Genomic DNA, 18167 nt, shown 5'->3' with positions numbered 1-18167 from the left:
GGGTGCCTGGCTCCTAGGAAGGGACGTGGCCTGGATGCCGTGGGGCGCTTCCAGGTGTGTGTGGGGAAGTGTGATATTCCTGGGTCCTTGTTTGTCACCTACCCGTCACTCTGCAGAAGGGGGACAGAGTGTGCGCACCTGGCCGAGGACCTCCAGGGAGGTGGACCTGACATGAATGCCCTGTTCTGGGAACTTGTGGGTGGGAGGCCTGGGGCCTGGAGGATGTCCTTCCACAGCACCCAGCCAGAAACCAGAAAGGAGGCAGCAGCTCTGGTTGAGTTAGTGGCAGCTAAAACGCTCCCGGTCTGTTTATTGGCCACGTGAGGTGGTCGTCAGAAGGCTAGTTAGAAGGTAATCTCGGGAACTAGTGTGATAAATGCCCGGAAGCACGAGGGGTTCAACAGCAGTGAACACGGCAAAGTGTGTGGGAAGCAGGGCTCCTGGGCAGAGTCCCGAGCCGCAGGCCTGGCTCCGGCCACGGGCACACGGCCCCAGCGCCCGCCAGCTCAGTGGAGCTGAGCATCCAGCTCGTACTTCTCACAGAACTTGTCAGTGAAGGGGATGCAGGTGAGGAACTCACACCACTCGCAGCGGACAGGGTAGAAGTAGAAGAGGACCACCAGGCCGGCCAGCAGGCCCAGGAAGACCAGCTGAAAGACGATGATCTGGCAGCGCTTGCGGTACAGGTCGAACTTGCCGAAGCTAATGTAGGGCAGGAAGGCAAAGGAGAGGAAGAGGCCGCTGACGAAGCCCGAGATGTGGGCGAAGTTGTCGATCCAGGGCAGCAGGCCGAAGGTGAAGAGGAAGAGCACCACGGCCAGCAGCTTGAAGAAGGCCCGCCAGGGCCGCGCCAGAATCTGCCAGCTCTGGAAGAGCTCCACGAAGAGGCAGGCCAGGATGCCGAACTGCGAGCCAGCCGGGCCCACCTGAGGGTACAGGTGACCCTGAGCCAGTGGGCCGGGGTAGGCCGCCCGCTCTCCTCCGTTGGCCCAGGGTAGATGAGGACAGGAGCCCCAGGCGGGACAGAGCATGGGAGGGACTCGGGTCTGCTGGACCCAGTTCATACTGGGCAGCATATGGGGGGGTGCCTTACCTCTGCCCGGTATGGCAGGAAAATGGCACTAGCCAGGTTACCAGTGACGCCACTGAGCAGGTAGATGATGGCTATGCGGTGCCAGCCTGCCAGCTTCTCCAGGTCTCGCAGGACTGTCATCTGGAAGCAGACGGACACCAGGCAGTGCAGGACCCTGTGGGGAGGGGGCACTCAGCAAGGAGCACTGACCAGCTAGTCCTGGGGTCCCTGGGACCACCTCCTCCCCCCAGCCCCCGCAGCCCACGTGGTGTCACTTGCCCAGCGTGCAAGAAGAGGGACAGCCACAGGCGGTAGAACTGGTCAGGCACTTCGGGGTTGAGGAAGGGCAGGAGCCCACACACGTCGTCCATGCAGTGCACCTGTGCAGAGTGACTGTGAGCACCCGCCACAGCCGCAGCACGCGGAGGGACCCTCCCCCAGAGGCCTACCTGGGAGCAGAGTGTGGCCTCCTCGTGGAAGTAACCCTTCATGAAGTCACAGTACTCCCGGGAGGTGATCTCACACCTGGAAAGTCAGGCCAGAGCTGGGAGGACTCCCAGGCTCAGGTTTCGGCCTCACTCACCCACCTTGTTGGCCTGGATAGGTCCGGCCCCTTCCTCACCCCACGCCCCCCAGGATCCTGGGTCGTTTTGGACTGGATGTGGGAGCAGGCCCAGGGTGATGCTGTGTGTCCAGGACTGGGGCACCCCTACCTGCCCTTGGTGCCGATGCAGCAGGGCCGGCCCGTGATGACGCAGTCCATGTGTGGGTGGTTGGTGTGGTTCCCAGCACTGCTTTTGGTGCAGATCTGGGTCACAAATGGGGATGAGTTGGGTCAAGGTCACCCCTAATCTTGGGCCCCACACCACGCTTGGTTGGAGCAGAGATGGACACACTCCTAGGGTAGGAGACAGGCCCCTGTTGGCCTCAAGCAGGTCACAAACCCTCAGGGCATCTGTCAAATTGGCATGATATCACTTGACTTCTTAAGGCTCCACCTGGTTCTACTTAGAAAGGGAGGCTGTAGTGGATGAACCAGCTGGCTGAAGGCCAGGGCAGAGCATCTGAAAATGGGGTGGTCCCTCAGGGGAGACCTCTGGCATCACTGATGGGTGAGATGTGGATTCCTCCCCAAGACAGTAAGGTGGCTCCCGAACAACCCCTCCACACCAGCTCACCGGCCACTTGGTGATGTCATCTGGCCACTCATGGGGGTCCTCAGAAGAAGGCTCATCACACACCCTGCACGAGCCCAGGGTGTGGTCAGACCTTACTCTGTGCCCTTGGCTTAGCACCCTCCCGCCCTCCTGGACAATAAGGAGACAAATTATACCTCCATCCACCCCCACTCCCAGGGGAGACGGACAAACGGAGGTGGGGGGTGCAGCAGGACTGACCTGGGATCCTGGTGGCAGACAGAGCCATACCGCCTCTTTTGGCCAGCAAGGTCTGGGGCACTGGGATGCAGGGGCCACTTCACCCACACTGCCAGCGTGGACTGTGGGAGGACATGGGCTCAGCCCTGGTCAGAGCCCACCATCCCACCGTCTCTAGGAGGCCGGGATCAGAGACCCTGAGCTCCTCCCTCTGGCTCTACACACCCGCGTGCCCTGCAGCCCGTCCATGAATTTGCACTCCGGAAACTGCTCGCATGTTGGGAGATTGTTATGAGTTCAAGAGCATAGTTCCTATTAGCTTGAAAACAGAAACCACCCGTGCCCAAAATTAGGCAACTGGTACAAACTGGGAGCTCCACATAAGATGATAAAAACTTGGATGAAATTGTTTAAAATTTAGTGAGAAAAGTAAGGCAATACCACTTACATAAACTTATGACAGGTGCCCCAAAACAAGATGGAAGTGGGAAGGCCACACCCAAATTAAAAACATGCAGAATTCCCTGGTGGTGCAGTGGTTAGGACTTGGTGCTTTCACTGCCAGGGCCTGGGTTGGATCCCTAGTCCAGAAACTAAGGTCCCTCAAGCCCTGCCGCTCGGCCATTTAAAAAAATAATAAAGTTAAGGACACACAGTCTGTAGGGTGAACAGCCGGAGATGGAGGGATGGGATAAGAAGGAAAGACTGAGGTGAGGGGCCTTGCACAGACGGACGGCATCGTGTGCTGAGAACCAGGGGTTTAGGACGACTCAACCAGCTCTGCCTGAGTCCCAAGGAAACGAGGTGCAGACAAGGGTGCGAGCTGAGCTGCGGGCGGGCACTCACCGAGCACTCCTCCTCCGAGGTCTGCACGCAGCCTGACCGGTCGTTACGCACGCAGCAGGCCGAATGCTTCTCGCGCTCGCGTGCAGCATGGATGAAACTATGCACCTGCGGGTCCTGGCGCATGCACGGCGAGAACTTGGCACCCAGGTGAATGAGGGCCTCCTGCGGGGAGGACGATGCAGCTGCGGCTGGGCCTCGGTGAGCCCAGGGCCCCGCCCCGCCCCGCCCTGCCCTCACCGGGCCCCGCCCCCGCCCCACCCTGCTCACCGGGCCCCGCCCCCGCCCCGCCATGCCCTCACCGAGCTGGGCCCGATCCAAAAGTTCTCCTGTTGCACGTACTTGACATTCTCGTAGACCCCACGGTTGCGCAGCACCTGGGAGGTGGAGAGAAGATAAGACAGAGCTCGGTCGCGCCCCCTCCCGTCAGAGTGGGCGGGAGGGAGCCCAGACTTCGTAGAGCGGGGACAGGAGGGCACCCGGAGGGCGCCGGGGCTCACCGAGTCTACGGTCTCGTGCTGTGAGAAGCCCACGGGCGCCACGCCATAGATGCACACGGCTAGAATGGTGACGAGCGAGTGCACGAAGGTCAGCCAGTAGGTGAAGAAGGGCCTGTGGAGCAAAGCGTCAGCAGAGGCGCCATCCCCAACCTGGAAAGCCCGCGCCCACCTGGAGCCATGCCTGCCCTAAACCCCTCCCCTCGTGGCCTACCTGTGGTCGTCCATGTCCTCAATTTGGCGTTTGACATAGCTGTCTATTCGCTTGCGGTAAGTGCGGTTGGTTAGCCGGCCCACCATGCCCAGCCCGTACGGCCGCTTCTCCCTGGCAAACAACTTGCGCACCGGCATTGCGATGCGCTGGCCCCGCCGCTGCCCCGCCGTGCTCACCACTTCCTGCCGCAGCCGCACTTTGGGCTGCGGGGCCGCTGCGCCACCCTCCTTCTGCTTGCGCCAGCCACGTTCCAGGGGCCTGGGGAGGGAGGCACTGTCACTGCCAGCCCCAGAGTGCCCACACGCTGCTGTCCATACCCGGCGGGGCCAGGACGACCCTCCGAATCTGTCCTGCTCCCATGTGTAACAGGCTTAAGTCAGCCCCGCCGAGCAGAAGCAGAGCGGCCCGAGCCACTCTCGGGATGGCAGGCAGGTGGGGTCAGACCTACATCTGTGAGTATTAACGACGCCACCTCCTCGCCCACTGGATCCTCTCCAGACTGTGGGCTCTGGGACCGCCATCCTCCTCCAGGGATGAGCAGCCCAATTTGAATGGTGCCCAGTCCTGGGGCCCCCAAACCTAGTTGCCAAGCTGGGTTCCCAGTCCATGAGATGACCTCCCCCCCTCCGGGGATCCCCTTGGGTGTCATGCCTTGGAGCAGCTGCTCCTGACAGCCGGGGGGCGTTTCCCCCACGGAGCTCGCCGGGAGGCACTCACAGCATCAGGTGGCTGCGCTCCAGCTCGCTGCGGTCCAGGGCACCGCCCGTGAGGTCCACCTGCTCTGGGGCTCTCTCCCAGTCTTTAAGCGCTGCTTCCGATGGGGACTCGAACACCTCGTCAGGGTAAGTGGACAGCTCCTCGTGGAGGACACCTTCCTGAGCAAACACGCGCGGTCAGCGTGGGAGGCTTAGGCAGAAGGGTCAGGGTGATGGCGCCAGGCTCTTACCCGGGCAAAGAAGGACGTGTCCAGCTCGTCAGGGAAGTCAGCCGTGTCCTCTTCCAGGAAGCTGGCAGGAGTGAAGCTTCGGCGCTGGGCGCGGCGTAACGTGCCATCCCTAACCGAGCGACCCTGCCAGCGAGGGAGTAAGCGCGCGGCTCCGTGCAACCCACTCGCCCCCAAACCCCACCTGGGCCCCTGCACCCACCTTCACCAGCGCAGCAGCTGCCCGGAAGCTCATCTTGGCCACCGACTCGCGCTTGCGCCGCCGCGGGAGCCGGTTGAAACCGGAGCGGGAGCTGGAGAAGGAGCAGAGGGAGGCGGCACCCGGCGTGACGGGCGTGTGCGGGGCGCTCGGGCCATCGGCGGCATCATCCGCCAAGCGGAAGGCCCGGCCCCGGGCCAGGGGGTCTACGATCTGGAGGAAGGGAGGAGATGCCGGAGTTGGGGCTAGGTCTGGCCAACGGGGCTCCTTCCCCACCCCAGATCCCACTGTGGAGAACACAGCTGCTGTTCAACCCCCGACCCAGCGGGCCCCTGGACAGCTGAGTGGGTTCAGCCGCAGCCCAGTGCGCCCAGGGCCCCCTCTCCGCCTGCGTTTGTGTTATAGCACTGTCCATCCTGCGATGCTCCCGGTCCAGACGCTGGCCAAGGCTCAGTCTCAGGTCCCTGTCTTCCCTCAGGAGCCCCTCATCCCAGAGAGCATCTTAGGTGCCTTTACAGGAGCATCCGACCACCATCCAAATCCAGGAGCTCCCAGGGACCGCCTTTGCTCGGGCTGGCTGTGTCCCCAGCCCCGCCCAGAGGAGCTGACTGAGGGGTCCGTGGGAGGGCATACCTTCTGCATGCCCAGCTGGCACGGCCCCACGTACAGAGGAGGCGGCGTCTCAGTGCTGGTCAGCGACACGTTGTCCTGGCTAGGCAGGTCTAGCTCGCGGATGACCTGGGGCTTCAGCTTCCCGTAGCGCTGGCTGCAGTGGCGGATGCTCTTGCGCTGCCACTTCTGGGTGCTGTCACTGTCCTTGCTCACTCCAAACCAGTCGGCCGTGCCCCTGCCGGGGGAGGAACTCAGCAAGGGTGCCCAGCAGTCCCCTCCCCGGGCCCGGGCCTCAGAGGAGCTCCCCCTCGGCATGCCTGCCGCAGGCCTCCAGACCCTCCAGGGGCCCAGGTGGGCTGTGGCTGATCAAGGGGAGAAGATGGTTCTGGCCCTGGCCACCCCCGCACAGCCAGCCAACTCCAAACTGCCACCAGAGACGGCAGGCCTGGGTGAAACGGGTGTTTCACACAAGCCCTCTCACCATCCTTGAGGCAGGGATTTCTGGAGAGACACCGAGGCTAGACAGAGGTCAGATTTCAGCCAGCCGGAGCGTGGCCATGAGCAGCAACTGGGCCTGGCACATGGCAGAACCCATGAAGCGGGTGCCATAGCCCCGGGCAAGCTGCCCACGGCCCTCGGACATGCAAGCAGAAATGCTGCTGCACCTGCTGTCAGGAGCCCTGGGGACACCAGCAACGCTGGCAGCTCCAGGGGCACACAAGCCATGCTCACGCTTGCGGACGCCAGCACACGCCTGCCCTGCCCACGGTACCTGAGCAGGGACCGAGAGAGACGGGCGCTGCGGGAGGGCCCTGCGGGCAGCTGGGGGCCCAATGGAGGCAGAGTGTGGATGTGCCCGGAGCGCACCCGGTGGCTGTCCGGGGCCAGAACATTGGGTGGGGAGACAGAGAGGAGAGAGGAGGTGCTGGGGGCAGAGAAAGGAGCAGGCAATGGCAGCCAGCCCCAGAGCAGGGGAGCAGGGATGCAGGATCGAGAAGGTCCCTGCCCTGCTCCCAGCCCCGCAGCCCGAAGGGACCCTGCCTCTGCCCCAGGGCCCCACCCGCCCCAAGCAGCCAGGACAGCCCAGTACCTGCGGATGGTCTGTGTGATGGACATCTGGCGCTGTAGTGCCGGCCGCCGGGGCTCCTGGTGGGGCGAAGGGACGCGGGCGGGCTCGGCCGGCATGCTCACGCTCCGCAGGAATGCCTGGCGTCTCAAGGGCTGGGCAACAGGGTCCCGGTGAGGGCACTGGACGGGCAGGACCCGCAGCCCCCGCTGCCCAGGGCCTACCTGCAGGAAGCTGGGCTCCTCTGCTGCCGGGGGCACCACGGCCGGGATGTCCAGCTTCAGCCACGGCGGCTTCTTGTGCTGCAGGCTGCTGCTGCTGTCCCTGCGGGCCTCGCCCATGGTTTAGGCAGACTAGGCAGGCCTGGGGTTAGGACACAGTGCTTTACTACTGCTGTGGGCCTGGGTTCAATCTCAGGTCAGGGATCAGGGATCCCAAAGCCATGTAGCACAGCCAAAACACAACACGGACAGGTCTCTGCGGGTCCCCAGGCCCAGGCCCGGGAGGTGGGAGGGTCAGTGATAACCAGAAGAGACGGCCCCAGCACAGCTCGGCACCCACGGGCTCACTGCTTGGCTCGATGTCTCAAGACACCACCGGGCAAGCACTGGGTCCCCAGACGACAGACATTCGTGTGACAAACAGTTCAGGACCCACCATGAGCCACTCACAGGTGCTCAGGACTCACTGGTGGAGAGTGAGAAAAGAGGAATCCAAAACAAAGTTCCTGCACTGCTGGAGCTCGGAGTCCAGACAGACAGCAAGCCCACATGGACATACAGTGCGCTAAAGGCTGCAAAGTGTGACGGGGATAAAACAGCATGTGCCAGCTGCCTGCCTGTGAGGAAGCCTTTCGTCAGAGTAAAGACTCTCGGCGTGATCCAGAGAGCACGGCCACAGGCAGGCTGCTCCCCACACAGGGGATGGCCGGGGCAGAAGCGCGAGGAAGCGCGAGGGCTGAGAAGCCAGCCTGGTCTGTACACGGGGCGAATCCAAGGGTGGGCTTCAGTCTCCTAGCCACCACGACAGCTGCTCCAGAGACGGAGGGCCCACTATGTCCGCGACAGGCTGCAGGGGCCCTCCCTCTCTCTGAGGCGGGACCACCCGGTTTCCCAGAGGCCGGGGGTTCCTACAGCCAGGTGCTTGCGTGCATGTCAAGTCGCTGTAGTGTCTCTTTGCGACCCTATAGGCTGTAAGGAGCCAGGTTCCTCTTTCCATGGGATTCTCCAGGCATACTGGAGTGGGTTGCTGTGCCCTCCTCCTGGGAATCTTCCCAACCTGGGGACTGAACCCACGCCTCTTAAATCTCCTTCATTGGCAGGGGGGTTCGTTACCACTAGCCCCAGAGGGGAAGCCAAGGGACCTCCTGAAAACCACCTAGTGGAAGCGCTGCTGTCACCACCAGGGGGCGCCACACACCAAGAAACTTCAGCAAAGACGCTCCCTGGGGGCTCAGACCATACAGAATCTGCCACAAGGCAAGAGGCCAGAGTTGGAACCCCAGGTGGGAAGATCCCCTGGAGAAGGAAATGGCTACCCACTTCAGTCTTCTTGCCTGGAGAATTTTTCTATGCATAGAGGAACCTGGCAGGCTACAGTCCATGGAGTTGCAAAGGATCAGACACGACTGAACAACTAACACTTGCACTTTGCTCAGCGCCCCCCGAAGCGCCTACGAACAGCAAAACTAGCAGAGGTGATGGGACTCCAGCTGAGCTATTTCAAACCCTAAAAAATGATGCAGTTAAAGTGCTGCGCTCAATATGCCAACAAATTTGGAAAACTCAGCAGTGGCCAAGGACTGGAAAAGGTCAGTTTTCATTCCAATCCCAAAGAAACGCAATGCCAAAGAACGTTCAAAGCGAAAGTCCTTCAGTCATGTCCAACTCTTTGTGACCACATGAACTATACAGTCCATGGAATTCTCTAGGCCAGAATACTGGAGTGGGTAGCCTTTCCCTTCGCCAGGAGATCTTTCCAACCCAGGGATCAAACCTAGGTCTTCCACATTGCAGGCCGATTCTTTACCAGCTGGGCCACAAGGAATGTCCAAGAATACTGGAGTGGGTAGTATTCTACCCACAAACTGTGGAAAATTCTTCAAGCGATGGAAATACCAGACCACCTTACCTGCCTCCTGAGAAATCTGTATGCAGGTCAAGAAGCTACAGTTAGAACTCGACATGGAACAACGGACAAAAAATACTGAGAAAAGAAGAGAAGTGAAAGACAAGCAAGACAAGGAAAGATATACCCACCTGACTGCAGAGTTCCAAAGAACAGCAAGGAGAGATAAGAAAGCAATGCAAAAAGATAGACGATAACAATAGAATGGGAAAGACTAAAGATCACTTCAAGAAAATTGGAGATATCAAGAGAACATTTCATGCAAAGATGGGCACAATAAAGGAGAGAAATGATAAGGACATAACAGCAGACGAGATTAAGAAGAGGTGGCAAGAACACACAAAAGAACTATACAAAAAAAGGTCTTACTGACCCAGATAATCATAATGGTGTGGTCACTCACCTACAGCCAGACATCTTGGAATATAAAGTCAAGTGGGCTTAAGGGAGCATCACTACCAACAAAGCTAGTGGAGGTGATGGAATTCCAGCTGAGCTATTTAAAATCCTCAAAGATGATGCTGTGAAAGTGTACCACTCAATATGCCAGCAAATTTGGAAAAGTGAGCAGTGGCCACAGGACCGGAAAAGGTCAGCTTTCATTCCAATCCCAAAGAAGGGCAATGCCGAAGAATGTTCAAATTACCATACAATTGGCTCATTTTGCAGGATAGCAAGGTAATAGGCAAAATCCTTCAAGCTAGGCTTCAACAGTACAGGAACTTCCAGATGTACAAGATGGATTTTAAAAAGGCAGAGGAACCAGAAATCAAATTGCCAACACCCATTGGATCATAGAGAAAGCAAGGGAACTCCAGAAAAACATCTACTTCTGTTTCACTGACTATGCTAAAGCCTTTGTGTGGCTCACAACAAACTGGAAAATTCTTATGAGATGGGAATACCAGACCACCTTACCTGCTTCCTGAGAAATGCAGGTCAAGTGGCAACAGTTAGAACTGGGCATGGAACAACAGTCTGATTCAAAATTGGGAAAGAAGAACGACAAGGTTGCATATCGTCACCCTGCTTATTTAACTTATATGCAGAGTATATCATGCGAAATGCTGGGCTGGATGAATCACAAGCTGGAATCAAGATAGCCAGGAGAAATATGAACAACCTCAGATATGCAGATGACACCACCCTTATGGCAGAATGTGAAGAGGAACTAAAGAGCCTCTTGATGAAGGTGAAAGACAAGAGTGAAAAAGCTGACTTAAAACTCAACATTCAAAAAAGTAAGATCATGGCATCCAGTCCCATCACTTCATGGCAAACAGAAGGGGGAAAAGTGGAAACAGTGACAGATTTTATTTTCTTGGGCTCCAAAATCACTGTGGACAGTGACTGCAGCTGCGAAATTAAAAGATGCTTGCTCATTGGAAGGAAAGCTATGACCAACCTAGACAGCATATTAAAAAGCAGAGACATCACTTTGCTGACAAAGGTCCGTCTAGTCAAAGCTATGGTTTTTCCAGTAGTCATGTATGGATGTGAGAGTCGGACCATAAAGAAGCTTGAGCACTAAAAAATTGATGCTTTTGAACTGTGGTGCTGGAGAAGACTCTTGAGAGCCCACTGAACTACAGGGAGATCCAACCATTCCATCCCAAAGGAAATCAGTCTTGAATATTCATTGGAAGGACAGACGCTGAAGCTGAAGCTCCATTACTCTGGCCACCTGACGGGAAGAGCCGACTCACTGGAAAAGACCCTGATGCTGGGAAAGATTGAAGGTGGGAGGAGAAGGGGGTGACAGAGGATGAGACGATTGGATGACATCACTGACTCAATAGACATGAATTTGAGCAAACTCCGGGAGACAGTGAAGGACGGGGAGGCCTGGCGTGCTGCAGTCCATGGGGTCACCAAGAGTCATGACTTAGCAACTCAGCAACAACAAGCAGAGAGGGTCCTTGCACAACAAGGCCAAGGGGAGCAGGGGCGTTGTGGAGACTCTCACTTTCTCAGCCTCTCAAAGCAACCCAGACCCTGACAGATTCTGACCTGCGGGGTCTGCGGCTCACCCACCGAGGTCGCGAGACACAGCCTCTACTTCCGAGCCTCCCTCTCAACTGCCTGGAGAGATACAGAGAGAAGACTTTACGCATAGCAAAACTGAGGCCTAGGAAGGGAGGCTGGCCTTGCCCAAGGTCACATATTCGTGGCACCATAACTAGAGACGCAGCTGCTACTGGCTCTGCACAGACCAGAGAAGGGACCCTGCTCGGAGCCTCCACCAGCTCGCTATGGACCTGAAGGCAGGTCTGACATGAGGGCATCTTGACTGAGAACTGAACAGTACCAGGGCCTCCACCTGAAATGCTAAGGGGTCCCGTCCTTTCTGGCCCCTACCCACAAGGCCTCAGGGGCGTAGCACCATTTGAGGGGTCTGACTGCCCGGGTATCCAGCTAGCAGCCCCGGCCCAGTCACGGCTCAGGAGGTGACCCAGAGTGTCATCCCAGCCCTGCAGCTGCTGAGCTCCTTCTGTCTTCCCAGCGTGTCCAGCACTGTCTGAGATTCCATCGCTGGTGCTCGAGACCAGTGTCCTGCCCACAGGGCAGCTCACAGTCTCCCTGACCTGTGGAGGGGGGCTGGCGGATGACGAGGACGCCACCTCCCAGGATGGGAGGCCTGCTTGGCCACAGCCGTGCAAGTCTGGGCTGGGTGGTGGTGTGAGTTGGACGCTGAGAGTTGGTCTCCTGGTTCAGACCCATTTCAGGTGGAGGCCCTGGTACTGTCAGCCTGGCCCTGCCACCCAACCCCATGGCTCACATAGCCTCATACGCTCCTGATAAAGCTACTGCGAGGTCCAGATAGGAACCCGCAGGTGGGGTGCTGGGGACTGACCCCTGCAGAAGCTTCCGCACACACACCCAGAACGTCTAGATGCCACAAGATGGTCCTCCACTCAGGAGAGTCAGAAACCCCTGCCCGCTGGTGGGCGCACACCACCACCCACACCTGTGACCCTCCAAGGCCCCTCCTCACAGCTGGCTCCCCCAGGACACACATTCTGCCCACGGGGTCACCCTGCCAGGGCCTGGATCCCCCTGGCTTGGTCAGGACCACATCCACACGTGTGCTGTCCAGTCCTGCCACACCAGGCCCACAGTGCCCAGGGCAGGCCCACTCCAGAGCCACGGCTCAGCGACCATTTCAGAGTATGGGCTAACAGGGGCCAGGCCCCATGAAGTAGGGTGACTGGAAATTCCTGAAGATGCCCCTTCACCGGGGCCTGGGAGGAGCTACCATATGACTGGGGAGGTGGTGGGAGGGGGCGGGAGGCACACAGAGGAGCCGGGCACCCCCTGCCCCCACCAGCCAGGGCCACCAGACACAGGAGCCTCTCACGAGGAAGGCTCCAGCTCCCTCCTAGACACACAGACCTCCGGGTGCCCACCCCCCCCAAGCACCCACCGCGTCTGGGGCCAAGGCTGGATGGTGCTCCGGATGCCACACAGCTCCTTGCCCCCAGAGCTGCGGGTTCCCGGCCTGACCCGCCCTGTGTGACCAGTCCCCCCGATCCCCTCAACCATGCCAAACTCTGGACTTCAAGCGGGTGGGGTTCACAGGCAGGGTTGGGAGTGGCTCCACAGTGGGCCCCAAGGGCGTGGGGGAGGGACAGGCCCAGGCCGGACAAAGAGTCTGGGCTAGAAGGGGAACAGCGCCCGCCCAGAGGAGACAGTGGCTCAGTGTCTGGGTCTCCCCGGGCACACAGGGGGCTCTTGTTCCTAGACGGCCCCTGGGGGGTCTCCCTACAGCAACCCCCTCCACTGCCCCCAGCACAGGGAGAGACCTCAGGCCAGGAAGGGCCTGCCTGCTACGGTCACAGCATCTGACTCACTCCAGCAACACTCACGGCCGCCCCCTCGGGCCCAGACCTACCAGGGACTCCCAGACAGGCCCAGGGAAGCGCGGGGAGGGACGGCGCAGCAACAGCAGCTCAGGAGCACGAGGCGACGCTGGGGGGGCTGGGGGCCACCACAAGGGCCGCTGGAAGCAGGAACCAGCAAGGCAGAGGGCTAGCGGGAGGGGGCAGGCCCCCCAAGGACCAGCCGCGGCTGATCCGGCAGTGACCCCCAGGGGTCCTGGGCAGGGGCCCGGTAAGTAGGAGACAGAGCGGGAGCCTGGCCTGAGACAGGGTCCTGACCCAGCTCCCTTCTGCCACCTGTAACCCTGAGCAAGCCTGAACCTTCCCCTCTGAAAACCGGAGACCACAGCAGAGCCTGGGACACGCAGGTGCTCAAGAAGCAGCAGCTGATTCAGAAATGGCTCTGCCTGCCAGTGCAGGAGACGAGGGTTCGAGCCCTGATCCAGGAAGACCACACATTCCCTGGAGCAATAAGTCCACGTGCCGCAGCTTCTGAAGAGCCCATGCTCTGCAAAAAGAGCAGGCACTGCGGTGAAAACCCGTGCACGTCAACAGGAGCGTGCCCCCGTCAACAGGAGAGTGCCCCCGCTGGCCGAGACTAGTGAAGAGCCCACGCGGCAACACAGTCAAAAATAAACACATAAAAGTATTTTTTAAAAAAACATGCTGGACCTAAAAAGAATATAATATTGTAAGTCATCTATGAAAGAGAAAGTGAAGTCATGTCCAACTCTCTGCGACCCCATGGACTGTAGCCCACCAAGTTCCTCCATCCATGGGATTTTCCAGGCAAGAGTACTGGAGTGGGTTGCCATTTCCTTCTCCAGGGGATCTCCCCGACCCAGGGATCAAACCCGGGTCTCCCACATTGCAGGCAGACGCTTTACCCTCTGAGCCACCAGGGAAGCCCTCAAGTCATCTGTACTTCAACTAAAAAAGAAAGGAGCAGGCTGGTGACGCCTGCCAGCTGTGGGGAGCTCCCTGAGGAGGGCCCAAGAGCAGAGCGTATCAGAGCACGGAGCATGGGATGACCCGGGTGACACCCTTCAGAGAGGCTTGGTTTGGGAAGGTGTAGCCAAGAAGCAGGAGGAGATGGGGGAGAGGTTCCGGCCCACCCAGGCCTGGACAGGCCACAGCTGGGTTAAACCTGGAGCCTTTGCTTCCTCACTGAGGCCTGCCCCGCACACCTGGAGGACAACGCTGACCAGGGGCATCTGGAGGCCAAGTGGGTGGCCCGGCCTTGGGACCAGAACCACAAGCTTGGGGCCAACCCTGCCCCGGGGACCACCAGCCACCAAGGTCAGCTGCAGCAAATGGCCCCACCCCAGGATACCCACCCCTATGTGACCCCAGGACACCCTCCCCGACGTGACCCCAGCTCACCTGCATGTGGCCCCAGGAGGGGCCAACTCCTCTGACCTCCCTCTGTGAGCCCTGATCTTTGACCCTCAGTCTCCCGTTTGACCCAGAGTCTGACGCCCAGCCCCAGGTCTTCCTTGGGGGTTTTGACTCCGGCCCTCCACCACGTGCTGCTCTGGTAAAGCAGAAATGAGCTGGCTCCCCTGAGCATCTTGAGCTCGTCTGTTTCTAGCATCTTGTTGGGAATGACCCTGGGCAGGCCCTCACGCTCCTCACCCCCAGCCAGTGACCCTCCACTTTTCTGTGGAAGATATGAGGTTCAAAAGGTAGCAGGGCAGACCTGAGACCTGGCCCCTGGCTTGCTCGGTGCCCTGTGCCATCCCTAGGAGGAAAACGGATCCCTAAGCCCCAGGCACCCACACTAGCTGTCACCCCAAATGAACCCGCAGGGCACCAACCAGAACCACAGGAGACTCCCTGCTTTAGAAAGCCCTGAAAGGACTGCCCTGCGAGGGTGATGCAGGAAAGGGGGCATGGCCCTATGACCAAGCGCTGCCCAAAGGCTCGGCAGACACAGATGGCCCAGGGGGTCACTGGCCACCAATTAAAGCCTATGACCCAGCTGGGCCTAACGGAGCAGATGCACCCTGGGATTGGGAAGCACCAGGCTCAGAAAGCTCAGGGGACCTGTCTGTGCCACATGGCCAGCTCCAGGCTAGGGCAGGGACTTCGCTATAACAGGTTCTGGGTGTGACAATCTGGGATCTAACTGGACCTCGGGAGTCAGGTTGCAAGCCCGCCTCAAGCTGTGGAGTGGAAAGACCCAAATCCCATCAACAGGCCTGGACAGAGGGCAGACGAGCAGCCTGTCACCAGAGGCCCCAGAAGTGCTCCTGGCCAGCCCCACAATGTGCTCCCAGTGCCCACACAGCCTCGGGCTCAGCAGCCCTGCCCAGGACAATGCAGCTGGGGGAGCGCACCCTTGAGGCCACAGGAGGGGACGCCTCGCCCCTAAACTCTACTCCTGGAGCAGGAAAGGCTTCAGCCGGCAGAAGCCTGGCACACCTGCCTCAAACCCAACACTGGCTAGCCCCGCTGACCTGTCACAACCCCTGCAGGGGTCCTCTGCGTCCACCTTACAGATCAAGAAACTGAAGCTCAGAGAGGCCGGTCACCACCTGCGGTCACCCAGCCTCCAAGCAGTTGGGCCATGTCTGCCCAGGAGCTGGGGAGGGGGCCATGGCCCCCTGGGGAGGGGCAGATCATCTGGGATCCTCAGGCTGGGGGAGCCAACAGCCCCTCTGAGACCCCCATGCCACCTCACCTCCACCCAGAGCACCTCAACTCAGAGAGAAGGGAGCCACTCTCACACACCCTACCCAGAAAACAGGCAGCCGCTAAGGAATCTGATCCTTGGGCTGAAAGTAGATCCTGTCACAGACACCGAGGTGGGGGAACCGGAGCTGGGGAGGGGTGGGCAGGCAGAGGGAGCCCCTCATATCTGGGGAGAGGAGCTACAGGAGATGCCCTGAGCAACAGCTTAAGTCCAGAGACCCTGAGGGGGGCCCTGGAAGGCAGGCACAACCTGGGTGATCCTTCTGAACCACGGGGTCCCCTGGACTATGCACTGCCAAGGGCGACGGTTTGCCGGCCAGCCTGCGAATGCTGGACGGGGAGTGCTCTCACTGCAGTGCTCCAGGCCTGGGCCCTCGGTCAGCACTCTAGGAGGGAGCCTGGGGCCCCGGCACCTTTCATCCAGGGTCACCCCGCTACAAGCCCTACTGGTAGCCCCTGCTTTTCTCAAGGAAAAGGACCCAGCTTGCCCAAAATAACTCGGTGGCAGGGGCTCAGCCTCAGGGAACCCTTGGGCCCCGGCCACCTGCTGGGTTGTCCAGGTTGTCCCAACCTCTGGGTGGGGGCTAAGGGGGCTGGGGCTGGCCCCACCGGGGTGGGGAGAACCCAGAATCTACCTGGGCCAAACCTGAAAAGCCAGTTTCATCCTTGAATCTCATCTGCCAGGAAGTCCCCAGTGGGGGTTGGGGGACCTTTCCCAACACAGAGCTAGGGCCTCCAGATCCAGACCTCGCTCACCTGGATACACAGATACACACCCCCAAACTGCGCACCAGGAGGAGAAACTCTGGTCAGGGACAAGTGGGCCCCCAGCAGGGCGGGCAGCCAGGCCCCCCAACCCAGGGTCCTGAGCACCTGGGATCCAGCCATCTCCCCAGCCAGGAGACAGCCTGCTTCCCAGCACGGGGTAGTGGCCACAGGCTCAGGCCCTGGCCTGGTCCTCTTGGCCATCGAGCACAAGGTAGGAAGACGCCCGGCAGCTTCCCGCGTTGAGAGGCAGAATTGTGAAGCTGAAGGTGGGCCAGTCCCTCCCCAAACCCCATCTCCACAGCTACTGCTATTGCGGAAGTTAGTCCCATCCCCAGGGAGGACGGCTGGGACAGCGACGATCCGGAGAAGTCCCACCCAGAAGTCCCACCCTCCGAGCTGGAGTTTCGACTTGAGACACCACCCACTGGCGGAGGCCGGGCAAGAAAGCGTAAAGGGCGGGGGGAGGGTACAGCTCAGAGGCGCCTGGGGACACCCGGACCCCGAGCCCTCCCGCTGCCCGGACCCTCAGCTGTCGGGCGGGGGCTGGAGCCGAGCTGTCCGGCCGGGTCAGGCCGCCGCCCGGACGCGCTAATCCGGCCACGGGCTATTTTTGCGGTCCGCCGAGTTAGGAATCCGGGGCTGGGCCGCCTCCTCCTCGCGCGACTCGGGAAACTCCGGGAAGGAAAGTCCGGCCGTCTCGGGCGGAGACTCCTCGAAGCCGGGACGCGGCCAGACTCCCGCCGCTCTGAGCGGTTCCGGCGGCGGAGGGCTGGGGACCGGCCCTGGCGCGGCGGACGCCGTCTCGGGACCCACCCGGCCCGCGCCCCGCGTGCAGCCCCGCCCAGCGCGCTCACTCACCACTGCCGCCAGCGCCGGGAGTCCCGGGGGTCCTGAGGGCTGCGGGGAGGGGCTGCAGCCGCCGGCCCGAGGGCGCCCGCGCCGAGTCCCCGCCCGCCCGTCCGGCCCGCCCGTCTGCCGGGGAATGCCATGGAACGAGGGGCGTGCGCGCCGGGGGCGGGCCCGGCTGAAGGGGGCGGCCGCGTGACTCAGGGCTCAGGAATGCGCGCGGCCCGCCCCGCCAGAGCCACCTCCTCCGGGAGGGCGGCGGGGACACCTCTGGCCGGGGGTCGAAAGCGCTTTGGTCGGGGCAGGAGGACCTGGTGGCCCAGCTGGACCGAATCTGATGGTCAGCCTCACCCGCTCCCAGACCCGAAGTGAGTCCTGACCTTAGCAGATGCTTTGGCTTGTGCTTGCAGAGTGGAGAGTCCGGGAGACAGCCCCGTATCTACAGGGACCCAAACCCCCAGCCTCCTCCAAGGCCGGGCTGCCAAGTCTCTCACTCTAAGTCCCTCGGAGCTTCAACTGGCACACACATACCCCTGCTTTCATACACTTACACACACACACACTCTGCTTCTGTAACCCAGCTTGCCTCTTGCATAGTCTAGATCACCTAGATCAGCTAGTTTTGGGGAAAATGGAAACGTACAATTCAAGGAACTAAAACATCTCACTCACCCTTGCCCCTGCTTTTGCAATTGTCTAGCCCCTGTAACCTTAACTATGCTTGTCTGTGTAAACGGCAGGCAGTCCCCCACCCCCTCCCCATCCTGGGCGCCCAAAGTATCCAACAGACTGCTGCTGCTGCTGCTGCTAAGTCGCTTCAGTCGTGTCCGACTCTGTACGACCCCATAGATGGCAGCCCACCAGGCTCCTCCGTCCGTGGGATTTTCCAAGCAAGAGTACTGGAGTGGGGTGCCATTGCCTTCTCCGTCCAACAGACTACAGAACGAAGACCCGGAATTGGGACCCAATAAAGGAACTGTACACCCAACAGTCGGGGCTCGGAGCTTGTGTGCTAACTCCTCTGGGCCCGCG

General features: G+C 60.2%; 1 protein-coding gene across 2 annotated transcripts; it reads right to left on the bottom strand.

The window, feature by feature from the left end:
- Positions 1 to 269: 269 nt before the first annotated feature.
- RHBDF1 (rhomboid 5 homolog 1) lies at positions 270 to 17870 on the bottom strand. Of its 2 annotated transcripts, XM_025275210.2 has the most exons (18): positions 17148 to 17301; positions 7047 to 7185; positions 6847 to 6977; positions 5778 to 5991; positions 5148 to 5357; positions 4949 to 5071; positions 4720 to 4877; positions 4003 to 4260; positions 3792 to 3903; positions 3594 to 3668; positions 3295 to 3456; positions 2470 to 2570; positions 2251 to 2314; positions 1786 to 1880; positions 1522 to 1597; positions 1352 to 1452; positions 1094 to 1247; positions 270 to 926 (listed from the first exon to the last, which is right to left on the bottom strand). In XM_025275210.2, exons 2-18 carry the CDS (start codon positions 7161 to 7163, stop codon positions 507 to 509), a joined length of 2571 nt encoding a protein of 856 aa, XP_025130995.1. In that variant the 5' UTR covers positions 7164 to 7185; positions 17148 to 17301; the 3' UTR covers positions 270 to 506. The 2 variants fall into 2 exon arrangements, with proteins under 2 accessions (XP_025130995.1, XP_044791914.1); XM_044935979.2 differs by having other exon boundaries at positions 6847 to 7185; positions 17148 to 17870.
- Between the last annotated feature and the right edge of the window lie 297 nt (positions 17871 to 18167).

The sequence above is a fragment of the Bubalus bubalis genome, chromosome 24, assembly GCF_019923935.1.
Source record: "Bubalus bubalis isolate 160015118507 breed Murrah chromosome 24, NDDB_SH_1, whole genome shotgun sequence".
In the NCBI taxonomy this organism is placed as follows: domain Eukaryota; kingdom Metazoa; phylum Chordata; class Mammalia; order Artiodactyla; family Bovidae; genus Bubalus; species Bubalus bubalis.
The sequence above is the reverse complement of the archived record's forward strand: the minus strand, read 5'-3'. Positions and strand labels throughout refer to the sequence as shown.

What these genes read in the sequence shown, in the direction of transcription:
- RHBDF1 (XM_044935979.2), bottom strand. Translation starts at nt 7,163, where the DNA reads ATGGGCGAGGCCCGCAGGGACAGCAGCAGCAGCCTGCAGCACAAGAAG. An exon ending in ACACGTCCTTCTTTGCCCGG is followed by an intron (nt 4,878 to 4,948) that starts GTAAGAGCCTGG and finishes GTGTTTGCTCAG; the next exon opens with GAAGGTGTCCTCCACGAGGA. An exon ending in ATGACATCACCAAGTGGCCG is followed by an intron (nt 1,881 to 2,250) that starts GTGAGCTGGTGT and finishes TTTGTGACCCAG; the next exon opens with ATCTGCACCAAAAGCAGTGC.